Source organism: Heloderma suspectum, chromosome 3 (assembly GCF_057233095.1).
Source record: "Heloderma suspectum isolate Gila_16-S chromosome 3, 16-S_ref, whole genome shotgun sequence".
NCBI classification, from domain to species: Eukaryota; Metazoa; Chordata; class Lepidosauria; order Squamata; family Helodermatidae; genus Heloderma; species Heloderma suspectum.
This window is the reverse complement of record NC_139460.1, coordinates 222,896,362-222,916,375: the sequence shown is the minus strand read 5'-3', so window position 1 is coordinate 222,916,375 and position 20,014 is coordinate 222,896,362. Positions and strand designations below refer to the sequence as shown.

General features: G+C 44.2%; 1 protein-coding gene across 1 annotated transcript; it reads left to right on the top strand.

Moving 5' to 3' along the window:
• The first annotated feature begins 2,949 nt into the window (after positions 1-2,949).
• On the top strand, positions 2,950-18,697 carry LOC146350796 (putative lysosomal acid lipase/cholesteryl ester hydrolase). Its single transcript, XM_084845759.1, has 9 exons — positions 2,950-3,052; positions 3,927-4,044; positions 8,662-8,860; positions 10,788-10,897; positions 11,876-12,009; positions 13,793-13,939; positions 15,878-15,949; positions 16,769-16,834; positions 18,212-18,697. Exons 1-9 carry the CDS (start codon positions 2,951-2,953, stop codon positions 18,446-18,448), a joined length of 1,185 nt encoding a protein of 394 aa, XP_084701885.1. The 5' UTR covers position 2,950; the 3' UTR covers positions 18,449-18,697.
• Positions 18,698-20,014: the final 1,317 nt, after the last annotated feature.

Genomic DNA, 20,014 nt, shown 5'->3' with positions numbered 1-20,014 from the left:
ATGTCACCCTTCGAAAAGGTAAGTGACTTTTGTACATCCCTAATTGTATGGCTGTTTTTGCAGCAAACTTCCAGGATCCTCAACAAATGTTTTGGGGATAGCTGAAGTCCCGAAATCAGAGCTTTTGGCTATTTGCGCTTTCTAAAGTACCCAAAAGTTTCTATTTGTTGAGAAACAGTGCATATCATAAGGCATTTCTGTCCCAAAGATGTCAGAATGATGTCGGTGGAGTAGTCGGTATATTAAAAAATAGTGTTAAAAACACTGGTAGGAAGCAGGCATTACAAACATGGCTGAACAGAACTTGGCAAGCAATCATTTGAAAAGTTCACAAGAGTGAATAGACTTTAAAAAGTTAATAAACCAGTTCTGTTTTAAAGCCCCTCAGGAAGATTCATTTGATTTCATCTTCAAGCCAAGAAAATAATCTGATAACGGCGATCATAACGCTCCTAACTAGCTGGTATAACTAAACTGCTTTTCTAGATCGTTCATTTTCACATCCTCAGCTGGCAACGCAGTTCACCTGGGCTCCTTTTCGGTGGGGCGGATATGAGAAACTGCCATAATGAGTGGTGATCAATTGTTGGATGGGGAACCATGCCAAAGAATCCATACAGAAGAGAGTTTCTGGTGTCCAGGAATTTTTGTTTTTCTTGAGTCATTAGATAAGTCATGGATTGTGACCCACACTTAGCAAAGTTGTTCCTCATATTACACTGCATAAGATCCCTGTCATAGTTTTTGTTGCGGTATTTTCTCCACACTGTCATTCTCAGGAATGTACATTCTTGTGATTATCTGATGAACTGAGAGTAAATCACTGGCACTTGGTTTCTCGTGGTGGGGCATCGCTGTGCAGGCTTACCACACAGATTAGGCAGTGTTTCTTGTGGCCTGGAGAAAGCCTGCAGTGATCAGCAGGGGAGCTCCTGCACATACACCAAATGTCGCCTGAATAGTGATTGGTGCTGTGGGGGAAAACTGAAAGCAGCTTCTCGGCAGGGACACCAATGTGTGAACTGGGCCTTAGCCTCAAGCTTCTCTGTATTGACACTTTTTATACATTCCATCCTGGGTAACTGTTCCATGGTCCCTTTCTCACAAAAGCTGAACAGGAGTCTGCAAGGAGATGGGGGTGTATTCAACATTTGAAGTGGTTTGAATGAAGAGCCCTTTGGGCTATGCAGAAATCGTCTCCTGCTGTTGTGAACTCCTGAAGTGCACTCTTAAAAAAAGAGGCGTCTCAAAGTCTAGACCTGGTAGAAGCAAAAAATCTTGATATTCATATTTACATGAAATCTTCCTTACTGACAGAATTGGAGAGACCATTGCAGGCTAGCTAGTCTAGCCCCAGCTTGGTGCAGGAAATCCAGAGCTAGAGTGCCCCCAACAGATGGCTGTCCAGCCTCTGCCTGAAGACCTCTAGTGGGGGAGATGCCATCAGCCCCCTGGGTATTCCAGTATCAAACCGATTTACTGTTAAGACCTTTCTCCTAATGTTCAACCAACATCTATCATCCTGTACTTTAAGCCCATCAGATTGAAGACTGCCCTGGGGAGCAGGAGAGAACAAGACTTGGCCCTCCTTTGTGCAAGACCCCCTTAGGGGTTTCGAGTCTTCAGAGTGTTTGACCGGTTTTATTTCAGTCAGCCCTTTCTGCCACCCTGCGAAGCCTTCTGGTGTTATTATAAGCATATTGCTGATGCAAGCCCGATGCTGAGAAATTACCCAAAGCCTCTTCAGGTGCAATCCAGTGGCCACTAGTCAGCAGCTAGATGGCCATAGGATATGTCGGTTTCCAGAAAGTGACCTAGCCACTCTGCTAGAGTTGGCCTAGGGGCTCTCTGGTGCATATTCTAGGGATGTTGGATAATTCTGCCATCAAATCCAATGAGGCTGGATTCTTTAGGATCCGGCCCCCCAGAGTCCGTGGCGGAATGGGGCAATCCCCCCGCCACCCCGCAGAATCCTCCCAGAACGGAGCCTACCTGGTTGCGGTGGTGGCTCCAGCGGCAGTGGTGGCTCCAGGTGGTCTTCCGGCTGCTGCCGGGCTGTGGCCACAAACAGTGGCCACCACGTCGACCGCCATTTGCGTCCCTGTCAATCTGTGATAGGCTACGTAAATATATATGTAGCCTATTATGGCTATTGCAGGGACGCAAATGGCGTAGCGGCCGTCATTTGCGTCCCTGCGGTAGCCATGATAGGCTATGTATATATTTATATACGTAGGTATATACGAGGTCTGGCTGCGGGCAGCCCCGGCTGGTGGCTCCACGGAGTCACCGTGGAGCAGAGCCAGCTGGGGAGAATTCCGGGGGAGATGGAGTGCCTCCCTCCCCCACGGATGGCCCCAGCGGAACAAGGTAAGTGTTTCATACACCCCTAGCGTATTCGTAGGGTGCAAGCCTAGCTCTATTTAGACAGAAAAAAAGCCTACAATTCCCAGCATTGCCCAGCCAGCCACTCATTCATGCATACACATACCACACCCCATCCTTTCACAACACTAACAGGGATAGAGAAATCTGTCACTTTTGCTTTCTCTCAGTTCATCATTTTTCTGAGCTTAAGTTTCATTTGTCCAAACTTCGAGATTGTTTTTAAAAAACTTCACATACATTTTTAGGGTGTACATGTCTCCTAACCCTTGCAGTTTGGTATGCAGTTTTGCCTAATCTACACATGCCATAGTTTACTTGTTAAATTTCTGAATTTGAATGCTCATAGCCATATTACCAGTTTTGATGACAGAATTCGACTGTTGTGCTTTGCTGAAGAAGATGAATGTGACTGTTGTGAACAAAATAAATATCATCTACCAAGTATTGCCAAATTCTGATTGACACTGCTACCAAATAATGCTGCAACGCCTTTCTGTGTCAAACCTGGATAGAGATACGACCTTACTTTGAGAGAACTGGCATTGTGTTACGCAGGGCTGTGATGTGGCTGTTTTGCGTAGCGGCGTGCTTAGTCCAACAGGCAGTTGCTTCCAAAGAATCCCTGAGCAGACGACATCTGAATCCTCAAGAGTTTATGACTGTGGTAAGTTGCATATTCAGCTGCATTAGGAAACAGCAGATTGTATTGTTATGATAACATAATATGCTTTCTTTTTAAATTATCTTCTAAGAGCAAAGGGTTCCCTACTGCAGTCTCACCACGCTTGCCCGAGTTATCCCAAAGAAACCAGCAATTACTTGAACAGTGTTAGACTCGGAGCCAGCTTATATCATGCGCAGAGCAGAGTTAACTTAAGACAGGCTGACTGAATGCCAATGTTGAGGTTAGCAGAACCCGTCTTCTATGGGACTGACAGATAGGAGACTGTTCCGGGCAAGCAAACAGAATTATTCATGGAATACCCCATTTGGGGAAGCCTTCGGCTTGGCATACACAGTCTGTTTGCCATGGTGAGCCATTCCTGAAAAGTAGCTTACCACACAGGTTAGGCAGTTCTTCCTTCATTCTTTGGTTCATTCAACGGGATTTTGGGCTGCCTTTAAGGACGGAATTCTCTCAAAGTCTGAGTTTGCCATAAACCTCCACAAACTGGAGTTTTCCCTTTTGTTGAGGTTTTGCTGAGGCATGGAGAAACTAGGAGTGAACTGCAGGTGAGCAATTGCACACATACAAATGGTGACTGGTGCTTCTGCGAGACAAAATCTGAGAGCGGATTGTAATAGTGGCTCTCATGTGTGAACCGGGCCTTCACGCCAGCTTTTCCTGTGTTTACAGTTTCTACACGTTCTGTCCCAGGTGGCTGTTCCAGGGTCTCTTTCTCTAAAGCTGAATGTGTGACCACGGAGGCGGTGTTTGTGTGTGTGTGTGTGGGGGGGGGACTCAAATTTTTGAGTGGGAAGTCTAAGCAATTGGCATATAAATCGGATTTTTGCCAAGGATTCCTTTTTTCATCCAGAGCCAAGTCATCCAATATTGGAGGTACCCCAGCGAAGAGCATGAAATCCTGACAGATGATGGATATTACCTGAAGGCAAATAGAATTCCTTTTGGAGGACACAGCCCTAGGAAGACAGGTATTTTGGAATCTGATGATGTTACAATCACATTGGGGAGTACTGTTCATAGGATCTCCCAGGATCCCAGTCCCATGACATATGTGAATACCAGGGGTACAAAAGCAGAACCAGCTACATGGGCCCTTCCTAGCCCATTGTTGCTCTCCTTCCAAACCAGGAGACCATCCAGTGGGAAGGAATCACATGATTGGTCCCACATTCTGAGCAGCATCTGGACTTCCACCATAGGGAACCCGCTCTGTGCAAGCAGTAACATGTATGTACCCAGCTCTGGCTACTTTTGTGAATGTCAGGCTTTCCTAAACAACTGAAGCAATGTTTATTCCCAGTTCCTGGTTCCACTTCCATTTCTGATCATAGTCTGGCCTTGCTGTGCATGTGTAGACCAGATTTTGCAGGGAGTGTTTGTCTGCATTATGCAGTAGAATAAGACGCAACTGTTCCTGTTTACTAGAGAGAGCTCCTATATTCTGTACATCTCCCTGATAAAACAAAAACAAAACACACACACACACACGCACTCACACAGAACTTGTATTTGTTTGTGTTTTTTTGGTTCAGTAACACTCACTCCAAAGTATATGTGTATAAGATTGCTGCCACGATTACTTATCCTGGGGGGGTCGGGGGTGGGCAGACGAGATATTTCCTATTTAAGAACAGGCTATAAATCCTCTGCATACTTCTTTTCACTTTCAGTGAATCTGCATAGGCTCAGATGTAAGCATTTACTCAATTCAACATTTGCACATTTATAACAAATTTTATTATCAGTACTGAATCCAGTGCATGCCATGCTAATACAGAGCAAAGTCATGCAACACACTACAGATGGGGAAAATTTACACATCACAGATGGATATATATGTTAATTTCTGTTTCTCTCAGTTGCTCATTTTTCCCACCTAAAGTTCTGTTTATCCTGTTTCCACATCTGTGTGAGAATGTGTTTAAAAAAGTTTGCTTAAATATTCATTTTTGTAAGCAGTTCTCCTAATACACACTTTTTAATGCATGTTTTCCCAGTGTACACATTTCTGGAAACACTTTTTCCAAATATAATGGTCTGTGCACAATTTGCCTTAATATACACAGTTTATACACCTTTTGTGATTGGAGAACTCCACTGCAAACCTCAGAGAAGTACAACTTTTGGAACTTATTTGAATTTCAATTCATGCATGAGTTCAAAAGAGCAACATTAGGTAAATTTGCATTAAAATGAGAAGCTCATGAATGTCTCCCACAGTGTGTAATAAGGAGTGTTAATGTTCAGGCAGTGACATAAGAGGGTTCTTATAAGTGTGCCCTGTTGTTATTTGTATTGTATTAGTAATAAGATGTGGTACAAAATGATGGATTAGCCTGATAAACATTTAAGAAATTTCAGGCCTCAGCAAAGGGTGCTGCTTCCATCAATGTGAACGTCTGCTTGCATGGAGCTGAGGTTGCCACAGAGTATTGCAGTGGAGAGTTTTGATGCTCCAAAAGAAGGGGAAAGGTACTTGTCAGGGTGACTATGCTCCTATTATCTGCAGTTTCTGTTAGGGCTGTGCACAGACACCCCCCCCCAACCCATGTCGGGGGCTGATTCAGAGCTTCAGATTTGGTCCTGATCCACTTTGGTCCAATGTGGATTACATCCAACCTGTTTCAGACTCTGCGTCTGAAGCAAGATTCAGAAATCAGAATTATTCAGATTTTATATTTTCCTATTGACTTGCATTGGAAAACAGAAATGACCATAACATTTTTTTTTTTCATTTTTATGATGATGACGTTTGGAGATGTAGCAGCCACTATGGAGGTGACTGAGACTTCCTAATTTCAGACAGTTAAGTCCAGTGGCTTTTATGCTAGCCATGCATATATTTCCACTTTCTCAAAAACTAAAATAAAAGGTAAAAAAAGACTGACAAGCCACACAGGGGATTAGAGAAGAGATCCTAATCAGAAGGTGTCTTATGGTGACAATGAGGAGGTCCCTTTCCCTAATCTCTAGTGTAGTTTTTTTTGAAGTGCGAAAAAAACCCCTCTCCCGTCATACTTTCCTTTTGTCAGTCCTGACTCTGCCACCATTCAGCTTCACAGGATGACCTGAGGCGCTTCTCATTAAGGGAAGTGAAAAGTTAAACCTCACTTGGGCTGCAGTACACAATACCTGGAAGTAAGTCACACGGACCTCTAAACACTGAAGCCTTTTACACAGGAGTTACTCCAGTCCCCTGATCATATTGGCAGCCCTTTCCCCCTTCTGAAAAAGGACATTTTAAAAACTGCATACAGCCTCGTCTGATCATATTCTTCTTATGGAGATTTATTGTAGACAAGCATCAGGCTTTTACCATAGGTGAAAGCTTCTTGCTGTTTCTTTAAAAATAAATAAAGGGCCATCTTACAGGGAGCAAAGTCAAAGCCACCGGCAGTACCAGCCAGCCACCACTCCGGCAGGCACAGTCAAGATTGGCATAGTCCCCCTAGCAGTGGAGGAACTGTGCAGCATGTCACGGGTGGCAGAAGCTAGCAGAGGAGGAGGGCGGTGGCAGCAGCAGCACGGAGGGCACCAGGCAGGCACTGGGCAGGCAGCTGGCAGACTGGGCAGGCAGCTGGCAGGCTGGCCGAGAGGCGGAGAGGGGGAGAGACACATGTGCAAGGCTGGCACAGGCCCCAAGCGTCTTGCTTCCTGTCATGTGTTGTGCAGTACTTTGGCCCACTGTGTACTGGTGTGCTTCTTTGGCCACACACTGCTTGCTTGTGCACAATAATGTGCATGCTGCACAGACACACACACACATGACCAAAAGAAGAGCAGATAGAGGAAGAAAGGAAAAAACTACCTACACAGGCAACGTGGTGGCAGGGGGGAAGGGGAGTAGCACTTACACTAACTTTCTATCTATCTAAAGCCTAAAAGAAGAGAAAAGGTTTTGTTTTTGAAAAAATAAGAATATAAATGGAGAGTTGAAAAATAGGAAGGGAAGGAGTAGAAACTGAGAAGGGGGGGGAGCCAAAGAACAAGCAGTAAACAAATCAGGGAAACAAACTGAAGCCTAACAACTAGCAGAGAAAGTGTGTGTGTGTGTCTGTGTGTGTGTGCATTTGCATGCGTGCGTGTATATATATAGTCCAGAAGAAGGCTTTAAGGGGAAGTGAGGACTAAGAAATGGAACTGAGAAGGGCGGGGGAGGTACTGGGCACTGCTGCACTAGCACAATCCCAGCATAAAGAACACGCCCCCCTCTGCCAGCTCTCTCTCCCACTGGGGGACGAAAGCAGAATCTCCTGCTATATACAGGCCCCCCTCCACCACTGTGATTGGAGGCTGCTGGGTTAAACATTCAGCCCTCTTGGCACAGAGAGATGCCACTTGCCAAGGCTCAGTTCCCCCTCCCAGCTCCTCCCCTCTCCCTCCCTAATCTCAAGCAAATTGTTACATTTCCAGGACAGGCTGTCTGGCCTTCAGAATCATCTGGATTGGTTCAAAGCGATTCAGATCAATTTGACCTGCATCAGACTGATCCAGATCCAATCCAGACTGATTCAGTTCGAATCACCCCGCTTCAGTTCGGGATTCGGTAGGGATGGCGGAGAATTTCTCCCCGAAACTTCGGGGGGCCGAGCGCCAACGTGTTTGGCCCCCCGAACAAGTTTCGGGGAGAAATCCTCCGCACCCCCCCGCCCCCCACACCCCCCCCGGGACGGGACTTACCTTCCCTGAATGTCCCTCCTGGCGGCAGGTCCGGCTGGCGGTTCGTCCGGTGTTCGAGCGGGGCGGGAGCAGCAGCCGGTCTTTCGACCGGCTGCCACCCCCGCCATTGCAATGAAAGAAAAAAAAAAAAAACACACGTCCCCTGATAGGCTACGTGACGATTCACGTAGCCTATCACGGCTAGATTTGCAAAGTCAGCCGTGATAGGCTACGTCAATCGTCACGTAGCCTATCACGGGTGACTTTAAAAAAAAAAAAAAGTGTGTACGGATAATGGCGGCCCCCATAGGGAGCCGCCATTCCCCTTCCTTATTTGGTCGCTGTAGTCTACGTCAATGTTTACAAAGACTACGGTGAAAATAAGGGCAACGCTATTTGCGTTGCCCTTATTTTCGCCGTAGTCTACGTAAACATTGACGTAGACTACAGCAACTAAATAAGGAACGCGAATGGCGGCTCCCTATGGGGGCCGCCATTCGCGTACGTGCTTTTTTTTTTTTTTAAAGTCACCCGTGATAGGCTACGTGACGATTCACGTAGCCTATCATGGCTGACTTTCCAGATCTAGCCGTGATAGGCTACGTGAATCGTCACGTAGCCTATCAGGGGACTTTTTTTTTTTTTGTTACTTTCGTGTTCGCGGCCAGGCGAGGCGGGAAGCCTCCTCCCCAGCCTGAATTTCGGCCGGGCGAGGCGGGAAGCCTCCCCCCCCGGCCTGAACTTCGCGGGGGGAGCAGCGAAGCGCCTCCCCCCCACCACGAACAAGCTGCGAGAAAAGGTAAGTGACTTTCGTCCACCCCTAGGATTCGGAACTGGAACAGTGGTGGTTCACAGGCCTAGTTTCTGCAGAGATGTGGCATATATGTTAACATAAAAGAAATAATATCTCCTTGTTTCTTTCACAGAGCCTAAGCCAGCAGTGTTACTGGTACATGGTTTGCTCGCTGAAGGTAGGTGCTGGATTGCAAATCTCCCCAGCAACAGCCTGGGATTTTTCCTAGCAGATGCTGGCTATGATGTCTGGATAATAAATACTAGAGGCACCACCTGGTCTAGAAGACACCAAAACCTTTCAATTGACCAAGAAAAATTCTGGGATTTCAGGTAAGTTCAGCGGGTGGTTTGTAGTTAGGTTGGATAGCATCATTGTCCTGGATGCAGGTTATCAAGTACGGCTTTAGCCATCTTATCTTGCCCCACCATGTGGCAGGAGTGCTTCAGTCTTTGACAGAGCTTAAACAATTGCCGAAGGTGTGTTGTCACTGCGGTTTGAACAGAGTGGGGGTTACAAGACATCCTGCCCACAGCTTTGATCCTCATTTCAAAACGTAGTGATATTCTCCCTTCATTTTCCATAGCTTGAGGCTTGGGAGTTCATACCTGGGGGTGTGCAAATCAGCACAAATTTTTGCACAAATGGGATTGTGGGTTTTTAAAATATTATTTTTGTGACTTTAAATTTGTGCAGATGGGGTGTGTTTTTTAATATATCAGTGGTCTTTCAAAGGGAATAATAATGATGATAATAATAATTTATATTGTGCTGTGTACCAGAGCGCATTCCAGTTAACCCAGAAATATACAAAACAATAATATGAACCAAGTAAATGGAGTATTTTTTTTAATTACCAGTGGTCTTTCACAAGTCCGCCTGTCTGCTGTGTATTCCCATTATAAATATCTGTATCAGTTTCCTCCTCTCCACACTTTGCTTTGCTTATCCCAGCAGGGACATACCATACTTGTCAATGAACTTATCAATTTCATCCTCCACGTCGGCGTTTCCAAAGTGGAGGGGGGGGGGAATTTAGAAGCTGGGCAGTAAATGGAGGGGAAATGTGCACAACAGCAGAAAGAGCTCCGAGACACAGTGGGGAAAGTAGTAGTAGTAGTAGTAGTAGTAATACTCATGTCCACAAATTTCAAGATCCTCCCAATCCAATGTGCTCAAATTACCATTTGCGCAAATGGTGGGACCCCCCAAAAGAAAGGTGCAAAACATTTCCAGAATCGGGAAAAATAAATCTGCCCTGTCTGGCCCTGCTTACTGGACAGTCTGGCCCTGCTTACTGGAATGGACACACACAAAATCCCATCAGGCTCTAGCGGAACAGGATTCCCAGCTTCTCACATCCCTACCTCTGACAGCATTTGATACTGAAAAGCCTGGCACATTGGTGATATGGTACTTTGAGACTGTAATCCTATGCAGAGTGATCTGGGAGTAAGCACCATTGAACAAAGTTCACTTACTTCTTTCCCAGTAAACATCAATGAGCCTAATCAAACTATTTCAAGTCAGTATCCGTATGTGGCTATAAATCTGTACAATCTCTACTGTTTGCAAAGAACAATAGACTTATCACCTTGGCCTCCAAATGTCATCAAAGGAACCAGTAACATGGCAGGATCAACGGTGAAACCCTATGCATATCTACTCAGAAGTAATTGCCATTGTGTTCTGCGGGGCTCCTTATCCCCAGTCAGGATGCAATCCTATCTGGACAGTCAGCAGCTTCCAAAGTCGGAGGCTGCCAAGTAACCAATGCAGGGCAGCTGTAGCATGGAGGAAATCCTTGCCTCTGTGCTCCAGCCACCCTGCATTTTTAGCTAGATGGCCGATTTTGGCTGTCTAGCTGTGGCTCCAGGAAGGGGAGGGAAGGAGGCTGGGATATGCCTTGGAAGCTGCATAACGCATCTTCCACAGCATCTCCCATGCCCACCCCTGTGACCACCCCCTTTCCGCCATCTCCACACTCCATTTCTGAACACAGAGCCATAGCCAGCATGAAGAGAACTGTGCTGGCTTTGTGCGGGGGGTGGGCGGAGCGTGGTTCCTGGGCTCTGACCTCGGAGCCCTGGTTGCAGCCTCAGATCCCAGGAACCATCTTATCCTATGTCCTCCAGACATTGTCTAGGGGACATAGGATTGCGCCCGGTTGTGTTTAGGACTGTAGCCTGAGTATGCTCTTGTATTGTAGCCTAGCATAGATGAGCAATATCTCAGCTATGTTTTGTGTGTGTGTTACAGTATTCATGAAGTAGGGATATATGATATTCCAGCAACGATAGATTTCATCCTGAAGAAAACTAAGCAAGACAGTTTATACTACATTGGCCATTCCCAGGGTGCATCAGTAGGTAAGTGAAGAACAACATAATGAAATGTATTTCCTCTTAATGTTTGAAAAGATATAAGGTGTTCTAAGCCACAGGTACAAACTTTAACCATACATAAAAATCAGAAAGAAGTTCCAGTCCTTTTAGAATGGGGGGCGTGGTGGGGGTGGGGGAAAGGGATCCCTGGTGGGGGGAAGGGGTCAACTGACTGAAGTTCTGAACATAATGATGAAAAGAGACGGCTATTTCACTGTGGGGTTTGCTAGGCATTCCAATCGCTGTCTCAGTTTCTTCTTTAGCACCCAATTCTCTGTCTTTTGTCTTACCCTTGTACCTACGTTCAGGATTTTGTCTCCATCCTTCTTCATCATGTTTCCCATCTTCTTGGGCAAAGGTGGCATGCCTCCTTTGCCAAGTGCTAGGTAGGATTCAAGGGTTAGATGAACTAATGGGGAAAAGATTCTGTGTCACCGTGTAGTCTAACTAGTCTTGTTTGGGCACGTCTGGGAAAAAATTGTAGTTTTCTTGCCATTTTTGTCCCAGGAGCCCCTTTGGAAGGCTCCTATGTCATGATATAGAATCATTCAGAAACTGGCAGCTGCCACCAAAGATGAAAGAGCAGCAGCAGCACCCCTCAATAAAAAATCGAGGAAGAGTTTTTGTTTTGTAAGGCTTACTAATAATATTTAGTCATTTCTCTGTGTTAACCTAAACCCACCCCTATTTCCCTTCTCGCCCTACTTCTAAACACTCACTGTAGCTAGCAGTCACACTGTGTCACTATTGCTCTCTGAACTTTATTAGATACGTGGCAGAAGCCAACAAGGGGAGCATTTCTTAGCACTGGGGAGGGCAAACGGTCTTTCCTTTGGCTATCTGAAAACTAAACCCAAGTAAAAGTGGAAGAAGCCCAGAGGCCAATGCAACTATTGACCGCAGCCTGGGCACGGACTGAAAGATTAACCACTGCTCTTGTTTTCCATGTCCCCTCATTTGCAGGTCTCATTGCCTTCTCAGTCCTGCCACAGCTTGCTCAAAAAGTCAAGCTCTTTATCTGCCTCACTCCTGGATACACTGGAGTGGATGGTGGGGTGCTTGGCATACTCGCAAGAATTCCTGATGGAATCATAAGAGTGGGTATATCTCATGTTTTTATTATTGTACAGACATCATTTTTTGCCACATATGTATTTAGAGCTGGGCAGCTTTCCTTTACCCAATTTTATCAGTGATCTGAAAAAAATGTATTTCCTTAGGGGGTGCCTGTTAAATGTTCCCAAATGAATCCCTTTTTCAGATTCTTTAATAATTTGTGTGGACCTTTCTATTTGCATGCACCAGAAGATGTCGTCAACCACACAAAGGAGCTTATAACTCATTGAGCCATGGATCAGGACCTCCCTGATACTAGGGATGTATGAAAGGTACTTACCTTTCACGAATTATGTTTATGGTTGGGGGGGGAGGCATTCCATCCCTTCCCCCCTGGAATCCTGGCCAGCCAGCTGTGCTCCACAGCGATTCTGCGGAGCTGCCGGCTGGCTCCGCCAGCAGCCGGACATCCGGCCGCTGGCTAGCAGGGACGCAAATGGCGGCGGGTATGGCGTTTGCATCCCTGCAGTCAGCCGTGATAGGCTACGTAAATGTTTACATAGCCTATCACAGCTGATTTAAAAAAAATACAACACACGCGTACGCAAATGGTGGCAGCCATGGCTGCTGCCATTTGCATTCCTTATTTTGGCACATCTTAGTCTATGTAAACATTTATGTAGACTAAGACGGCGAAAATAAGGGGAATGCAAATAGCATAGCGTCTACACTATTTGCGTCCCCCTTATTTTCTCCGTCTTAGTCTACATAAATTTTTTTACACATCGCAGCTTGCGGGGAGGGGCACGAGCTCTCGCCGGGTGCCCATGGACCATCTGGTGACTTGCCCCGCATGCCTGCCAGGTCAGGCAGCTAGTGGGAGTCTGTCAAGCAGCCTGCGAGGAGGATACTGGGGAGTTTGCCCACCCATCCCTAGTTCAAACCACTACCTGAGCACTCTTCATGATAGGCATTGTTTCATGTACATGTAGCTAATTGTCTTTCACCGTATGGCTATTCTGATATACAGACAGACAGTTTTAATGCTAGTTTACACAGGGCAGTAAACTATTTTAAGGAGCCGACAGAGGACAGCCCTCTATTATAAGACATGCGCTACTTGGAGAGGTGTCCAATCCAAGTCCAGTTTAAGGTTGCAGAACCATAAGGAAGAGAGCAGCAGGGGCCTTGAAGTTGCCCATCAGCAGTTAGGTCCTGGACAGCAAACTGAGCAGGCACACAGGTTGCCTAGTCAGTCTTCTCCCCTGTGGTGGGATCTCTTTCTATTTCAATTATGCTAATTATTTCCAATTCTGCACCTATTTGCATATACCAATATGATGCATATTGGTGACCTCTTTTGCCCTCTTTTTGATGAAACATATCCTCTTTTTGGTCAGGCGTAAGTGGCCACCCTGTTTAATTCAGTCAATTAGCAAGGAGTTTCAATGAGCTTTCCTTTCATTCCACAGAGTCAAACTATTTTTCCCTTTCTTCTGCCCCATCCTGAGTACAGCCTCAAAGCCGTTGAGTCTTTTGTACTCTTTGTCCAGAAGCCTATAACTGCCCTTGAGGTTTGGCAGCAGTTGTTCTTTCTTTTTGCTCTGACATCCCTTTTGCTTGTGGGTATTAGATCAGCTCTCAGATTAACAGAGGGCTTGCTTGGTCTCCAAGATTGTTTCTTGTGATCCTTCCCTAGCACGATGCCCTGCACCATGTTCCATGTTTCCTGGAGCAGAGTCCACTGTGATAACATGTTAAGGACCATTATGTAGACAAAGTTTTAAAGAGCTTCACGATTATTTGCACATTTTCCTTTTACAGCTTATCTGGGGCAATAAAGAACTCTGCCTTTTAAGTCACAGGTTGAAAGGCATTGTTGCCAAATTCTGCAGCTATGCAGTGATAGACAAGCTTTGTCTCCAAATCATTTTCTCTCTTGGAGGATTCAATGAGAAAAACCTAAATGTGGTAGGTGGAGTTTATATTTTCATTTATATTATCAGAATTGGAAGGAGGCCTTCACATGAAAATAGCAAGACAAAGGCAGATGGAATCACACAATACATCTGTTATACTAGTCCAGGACATAATCTTTCCCTTCTGTTCTTATATTTTGAATATCCCTCCCCCATACATCTGCTTCCTCCATCTAATTAATGGACCACATGTTTCTTTAAAAGTTGTTTTTACACATTCAATTTCCCCATAATGTTAATGAAGATGGGGTGAAATTGGCCTCATGAAATTCTGTTTGACTTCATATGTGGTATAACCAGACGGAGGGGGAGGGTCTTTTTCCAAATAGAATCTGGGAGAGAGACAATTATTCAACCATCTCAGGAGAGACCCCCAAAAGAAACATCTCAGAAATTCCTCCAAAAAATATGTTCTGAGAATTTTGGTTCAGTTAATACCAAATAAAATTGCACTGTTGATTCATAGTAGTGGAAGAGGGAAGCAGTGGGCTAAAAGGAGGATTGGAAGGAAGTGGAGCCAAACACATTTCTCCCTTCACCAGTACTAAACAATGTTGTGCTGGATCTACTGATCCCTGAAACACAAACTCTTAGAATAGTTGTCAGGAAATGCTTTTCTGAGAAATTTCCGCTCCATTCTGGATTGACTCTCAAACTCTGTGAATCTCTTCACATTTGCTCCTTCTCTTTGTTGGCTAGTCCTTAATGTTAAGAACCTCAGTGAATTTCCACATGCTTGCAATATTTAATTGTTCAATTAGAATTAAATTCAATATATTTTCTATACATGTACTGGCAAGGCCTGATCTGAGGGGGGCGGAGCTGGGACATCTGGAGATGTAATGGGAGGGACCAGCGTGGATGACCCCATCCCAGCACACACTTTCAGCCCTCACATGTTCAGTTCAATGCCTCATCAGGGCTTTTAATGTTTTTTTCCTATTGGTTTTTATAGTAACTCATGGCTGAACCAAACCTGGGGTCCTCTGAAAATTTGGTGGTTTTCATGGGTGGGGGTTGTGGGTAGGGGGTAAAGACCATTCTGAATGCCAGGGCTCAGCAAATGTTCTTTTGGGAAGAAGTAATAACAAATCGTTCATTCCTTTATTAAGGATATAAAAACATAAGAAGAGCCATGCTGGATCAAACCAAGGGTCCATCTAGTCCAGCATTTTGTTCACGCAGTGGCCAACCAGCTGTCAACCAGGAACCCACACAAACAGGAAGCGAGTACAACAGCACCCTCCCCCTGCCATGTTCCCCAGGCATACTACTTCTGGTACTGGAAGCAGCACATAGCCATCAGGACTAGTAGCCATTGATAGCCTTGACCTCCAGGAATTTGTCCAATCCCCCTTTAAAGACATCCAAATTGGTGCCCAGCACCACATCCTGTGGTAGCAAATTCCATCATTTAACTATGCGCTGTGTGAAGAACTACTTCCTTTTTTCTGTCCTGAATCTCCCACCAATCAGCTTCATGGGATGACCCCGGGTTCTAGCATTATGAGAGAGGGAAAGAAATGTCTCCTTATCCACATTCTCCACATCATCAGGCGTTATTTGGTACACCTCTCCCCTTAGCCTCCTTTCTTCCAAGCTAAACAATCCCAGCTGTTCTAGCCTTCCCTCATCAGGGAGATGCTCCAGCCCCTGGATCATTTTAGATGCCCTTTTCTGCAGTTTTCCAGCTCGACAATAACCTGTTTTACGTGTGGTTACCAGAACTGTACACACAGTATGCCAAGTGTGGTCACACTATAGAGCTGTATAAAGGCAGTATGATATTGGTGCTTTTATTCTCAGCCCCTTTTCTAATGATGCCTAACATGGAGTATGCCACTTTTACAGCAGCCACACACTGGGTTGATATTGTGAATTGTCAAAAGATGCCGATTCTAAAAAATTGTATTCCCATTTCTTTTTTCAGAGTCGAGCAGATGTGTATCTTGGAATTTTTCCTGATTTTACATCTGTTAAAACAATATCCCACTGGAGCCAGGTAGAGTTGAACTGATGTTTTCTCAGCAGAGCCAAATTCAGATGTCAATGTTCCATCTTTAATTGAATGTTTGGTGTACATAGTCAAACTATGGAAACAAGAATTTTGGCTCTTAAGAAGTGCTTTTCCCATCCCCACAATTTTTTGTAGGGTTCTTAAGGCTGAAAACCTTGGACCTGGGAGTAAGCCCCATTTAGCTCAATGGGACTTACTTCTGAGTAGATATCGATTGGATTGCTCCTTCATTGTTTTTGAAATCATTTTCTCAGTGCTTCAGCTTTCCAACAAGGCCTATAAAATAACAGGATGACTCTCATCATTCAGCTTCCTGAGTCTTAATTTGAACATTGCAAATCCTGATTATATAAACCCCTCACCTACCTCCCAGGCTGGCTGCAAGTTGAACATCACCCCCTCCCCCACGTTGCATTCAGGGAAGAAGAGAAAGAACATTCTGGAATAACAAGTCATGATGTTGTAATGGACTTGCCACTGCCAGCCTGAGGAAATCCCACCTGGGCATGTGGATGGCGAAACTTGCGCTCATAGCTTTTGAACTGAAACCCAAGTATCAAATGACTCTTAAATGATATATTTAATATACATTAATTATTTCTGATATGACATGTGAGGATTTCCTGTTTTTGAAAGAAATTTGTCATCAGTTTCATAACACTAGAGAATTCTAGTAATGCAAATCCCCAGGTTTTGAATTTGTATATATCAATCCACCTATCAAAATTAAATGTTAATGTTCCTTAAAATTTAAATTTCAAAACCAAATTTCAAACTGTGAATATTTCTCTCATTGCTTTTTAGATTATTTCTTCCCATGAATTTAAATATTTTGATTATGGCTGTAAGAACAAAGCTATATACAACACGGTAAGGAAAAGTGTGTTTGTGACAGGAATTTGACTTTAAGGTTTCAAAAAATTAAAATTAAAATTGGGCTACTGGTTAAAAACTCAGGGTAAACTATGCTGTAATTGTTGGCTTCTTATGATTCCTTTGGGAACTGTGAAAATCTCCCCCACCAGCACCCCAAACAGACCAAACTGGGTGAAATCATGCATCATTTATTTCCTGGATGCGTCCCTCTTTCTGAAATCTGTCATGCTCTTCCCTCTTTCTAAAATGTTCTCATTTGACGAAGAGTAGCAAGCTCATCCACCTCTTCCTACACATCCGTGAGCATCAGTGTAATTCTTATGCTTTGTTTGGAATCCTGTCCATTTTGTCATTATATTCCTACGCTCTCCTCCTGCCTGCAATAAATATTTATTCCATGTGGAAATATATTTGGAAATCCTCACGCTATGTAAATATTAGCACTAAGTAAATATTTGTTTTTAAGGGATATTCATATTCTTGACCTATGTGGATCAGAGATTATGAATTTTCATTGTTTCAATCTGATTTGGCTGGGGCCGGGATTTAGCAACCTTAGAATAATGATCTTTATATTAGGAAAATCAGTGTTCTGACTCACTAATATCAGCTCAAATGTCAGTGTCCATTCAAATGACAGCTTTTATTGAAATAGTACATTCTTTCAGCCTAAATAGAAGAATAAGGGTTGTATCTAGTAGGTGTCCCTCTGCTGATATACCTCTGGCAGAACATTCCATCAGTGGCACAGAGAAAGAGGAATGTGGGGTGGTTCCCACCTTCCCTTGCAGCCTCTCCACCCTCAGAGGGCAGAACAGCACGACAAGTGACATGGGCAGCTGTGGGGAATGGGGGAATTGCTAAAGATCTCATCCCTCCCGGTTCCATTGACTAAAGCTTCCAGTGGGTCAAAGAATGTTCCATCAGCAGAGTAACACCAATTGGATACAACCCTAAATATATACATGAAATCTAGCTTCTATGAAAGAAAACTCTGGAAGGCAAGCATCAATTTGCCATTGAATAAATAAGTGTATTTGTCTCCAGTGATTTTGAATCCGTTCTAATTCACATCATCTGGAGCATCATATACCATGCCAGAGCAATTGATTAGTGTGAAATTACAAATTTAAATACAGTCCTTCATAATATTTAACCTTTAAAATAGTATTTTATTTTGTTTTCCACGTCTTACTGGTCCTGGGAAGATACATAGGTATAGAAGAGGAAACATACGATTTTCTAGGGCCAGTTGTCACACATCCCAGGGTACTGAAGATAATGAAAGAAGAAATGTCTGTGTTTTTTTTAATTAAATGTAAACATGGTAACCAAAACTCATTTTCTTATTTCTGATCTTTTCATCAACAGATAACACCTCCATTTTATAAAATAGAAGACATGCTTGTGCCAACAGCTGTGTGGACTGGTGGGAAAGACACTGTCACAACCCAAAGGGATGCTGAATTATTGATGTCTCGGATCACTCATTTAGTTTCCTATAAGCATATTCCTGACTGGCAACATTTTGATCCTGCGTGGGGTCTTGATGCTCCAGAACGCCTCTACCCCGATGTGCTTAATCTGATGCACAAGTATCAGTCTTAATTACAGGAGCAGAATTCGGGGGGTAGGGTAGGGGGCTTGGCCTACCTAGTTATTTGAAAGTGTCTCAAAGTTCAGCTATTATGATGTTTGCGTCTCAGTATGTAACCATTTAATTCTGGTAAGTCAGAAAACAGCAGAAATATTTAGAAAATAACATTCAGTTTATGTATTTAATTTTATTTTAACCAAAAGATTGTCATATGCGCTGTCTCTCACACACACCATTAAATAGAGTTGGGTAGGCTCCAGAACCCCTCAGATTGTCATATGTTCATTCTTGACCTCGATGTTTAACACTGAATGATGCCTCGCAAGGAGCCCCAGTTTGACGTAATGGTGCCTCATATAATCCGTGGGGGCGTGGCTGCTTCTTGACTGAGAAGTCTACCATTCTAACTGGGAGGGCGTACAGTGACCATGGAATCCCCTTGTCATCTCTGATCAGAAATCAGAGTAGGGCTGTAAGAGAACGTCGTTTCAGTTGGCAAATCATCAGAACATGGCCAATTTGCAACCCTCAACATGAGCACATTTTCTGGAAAAAGCTTCCACATTCCCAAACTTGCAATCGATTTAAAAAATGCATCTTTTTTTAACCTGCATTTTTTAAAAACAAAACACTTTCTTCCTTTTTGAAAAATGCTCCCAGAAATGTCTACTTCTCCCATTTAAAATGTGCACTGTTCCCATTCAGACCAAAAGAAATATGAAAGTGGGACTGAGGCATACCGAGCATCCAAGTGGACCTCAGAGAATCTTGACAAGTGTGAGCATCGCTGGTTCTCCCATCCCTGGATGAGAGATCACATAGGGATTCCTCTCCTTCCCTCCTCCCCAGCCTCTACATCAGGAGGGGGTGGCATGGGTCAAACTGAGGAACTTCACAGGTTTCTTAAGGCCCATGGGCCATAGTCTGCCCTGCCTGGCCTAATGTCAGTATAACGGAAGGCTTTTCTACATGAGGCATTTATCATGTGCTCATCATTCCCTACTCATGGTTGTTTATGAGGTCTTCCAACAATGATGTGACCTAGTAGATTTGCTTCTTTGTCTATCTGGCACTTTCAGCAAGGTTTTTTAGAGCAGGGAAAATTTGACATTTAATTGTGAAAGTGAAAGAAAGTGTGATTTCCTCTAGTGTATTTCCCCTATACCACAGTGCCACCTAGGGGTTATGTAGTGGTAAAGCAGAAAGGCAATTGTTTAGCTTGGAATAAAAGAAGGTAAGTGGATACATGATAGAGGTCTACAAAGTTATGCATGGTGTGGACAATGTGGATAGGGAGACATTTTTCTCCCTCTCTCAAAATACTAGGGGTCATCCTATGAAGCTGATCGGTGGGAGATTCCGGACAGAGTAAAGGAAGTAGTTCTTCACACAGGGCTTAGCTAAACCATGGAATTCACTACCACAGGATGTAGTGATGGCCACCAATATGGATGGCTTTAAAAGGGGATTAGACAAATTCCTGGAGGAAAAGGCTATTGGTGGCTACTGGTCTTGATGGCTATGTCCTGCCTCCTGTACCAGAGGCAGTGAGCCTATGTGCACCACTTGCTGGGAAA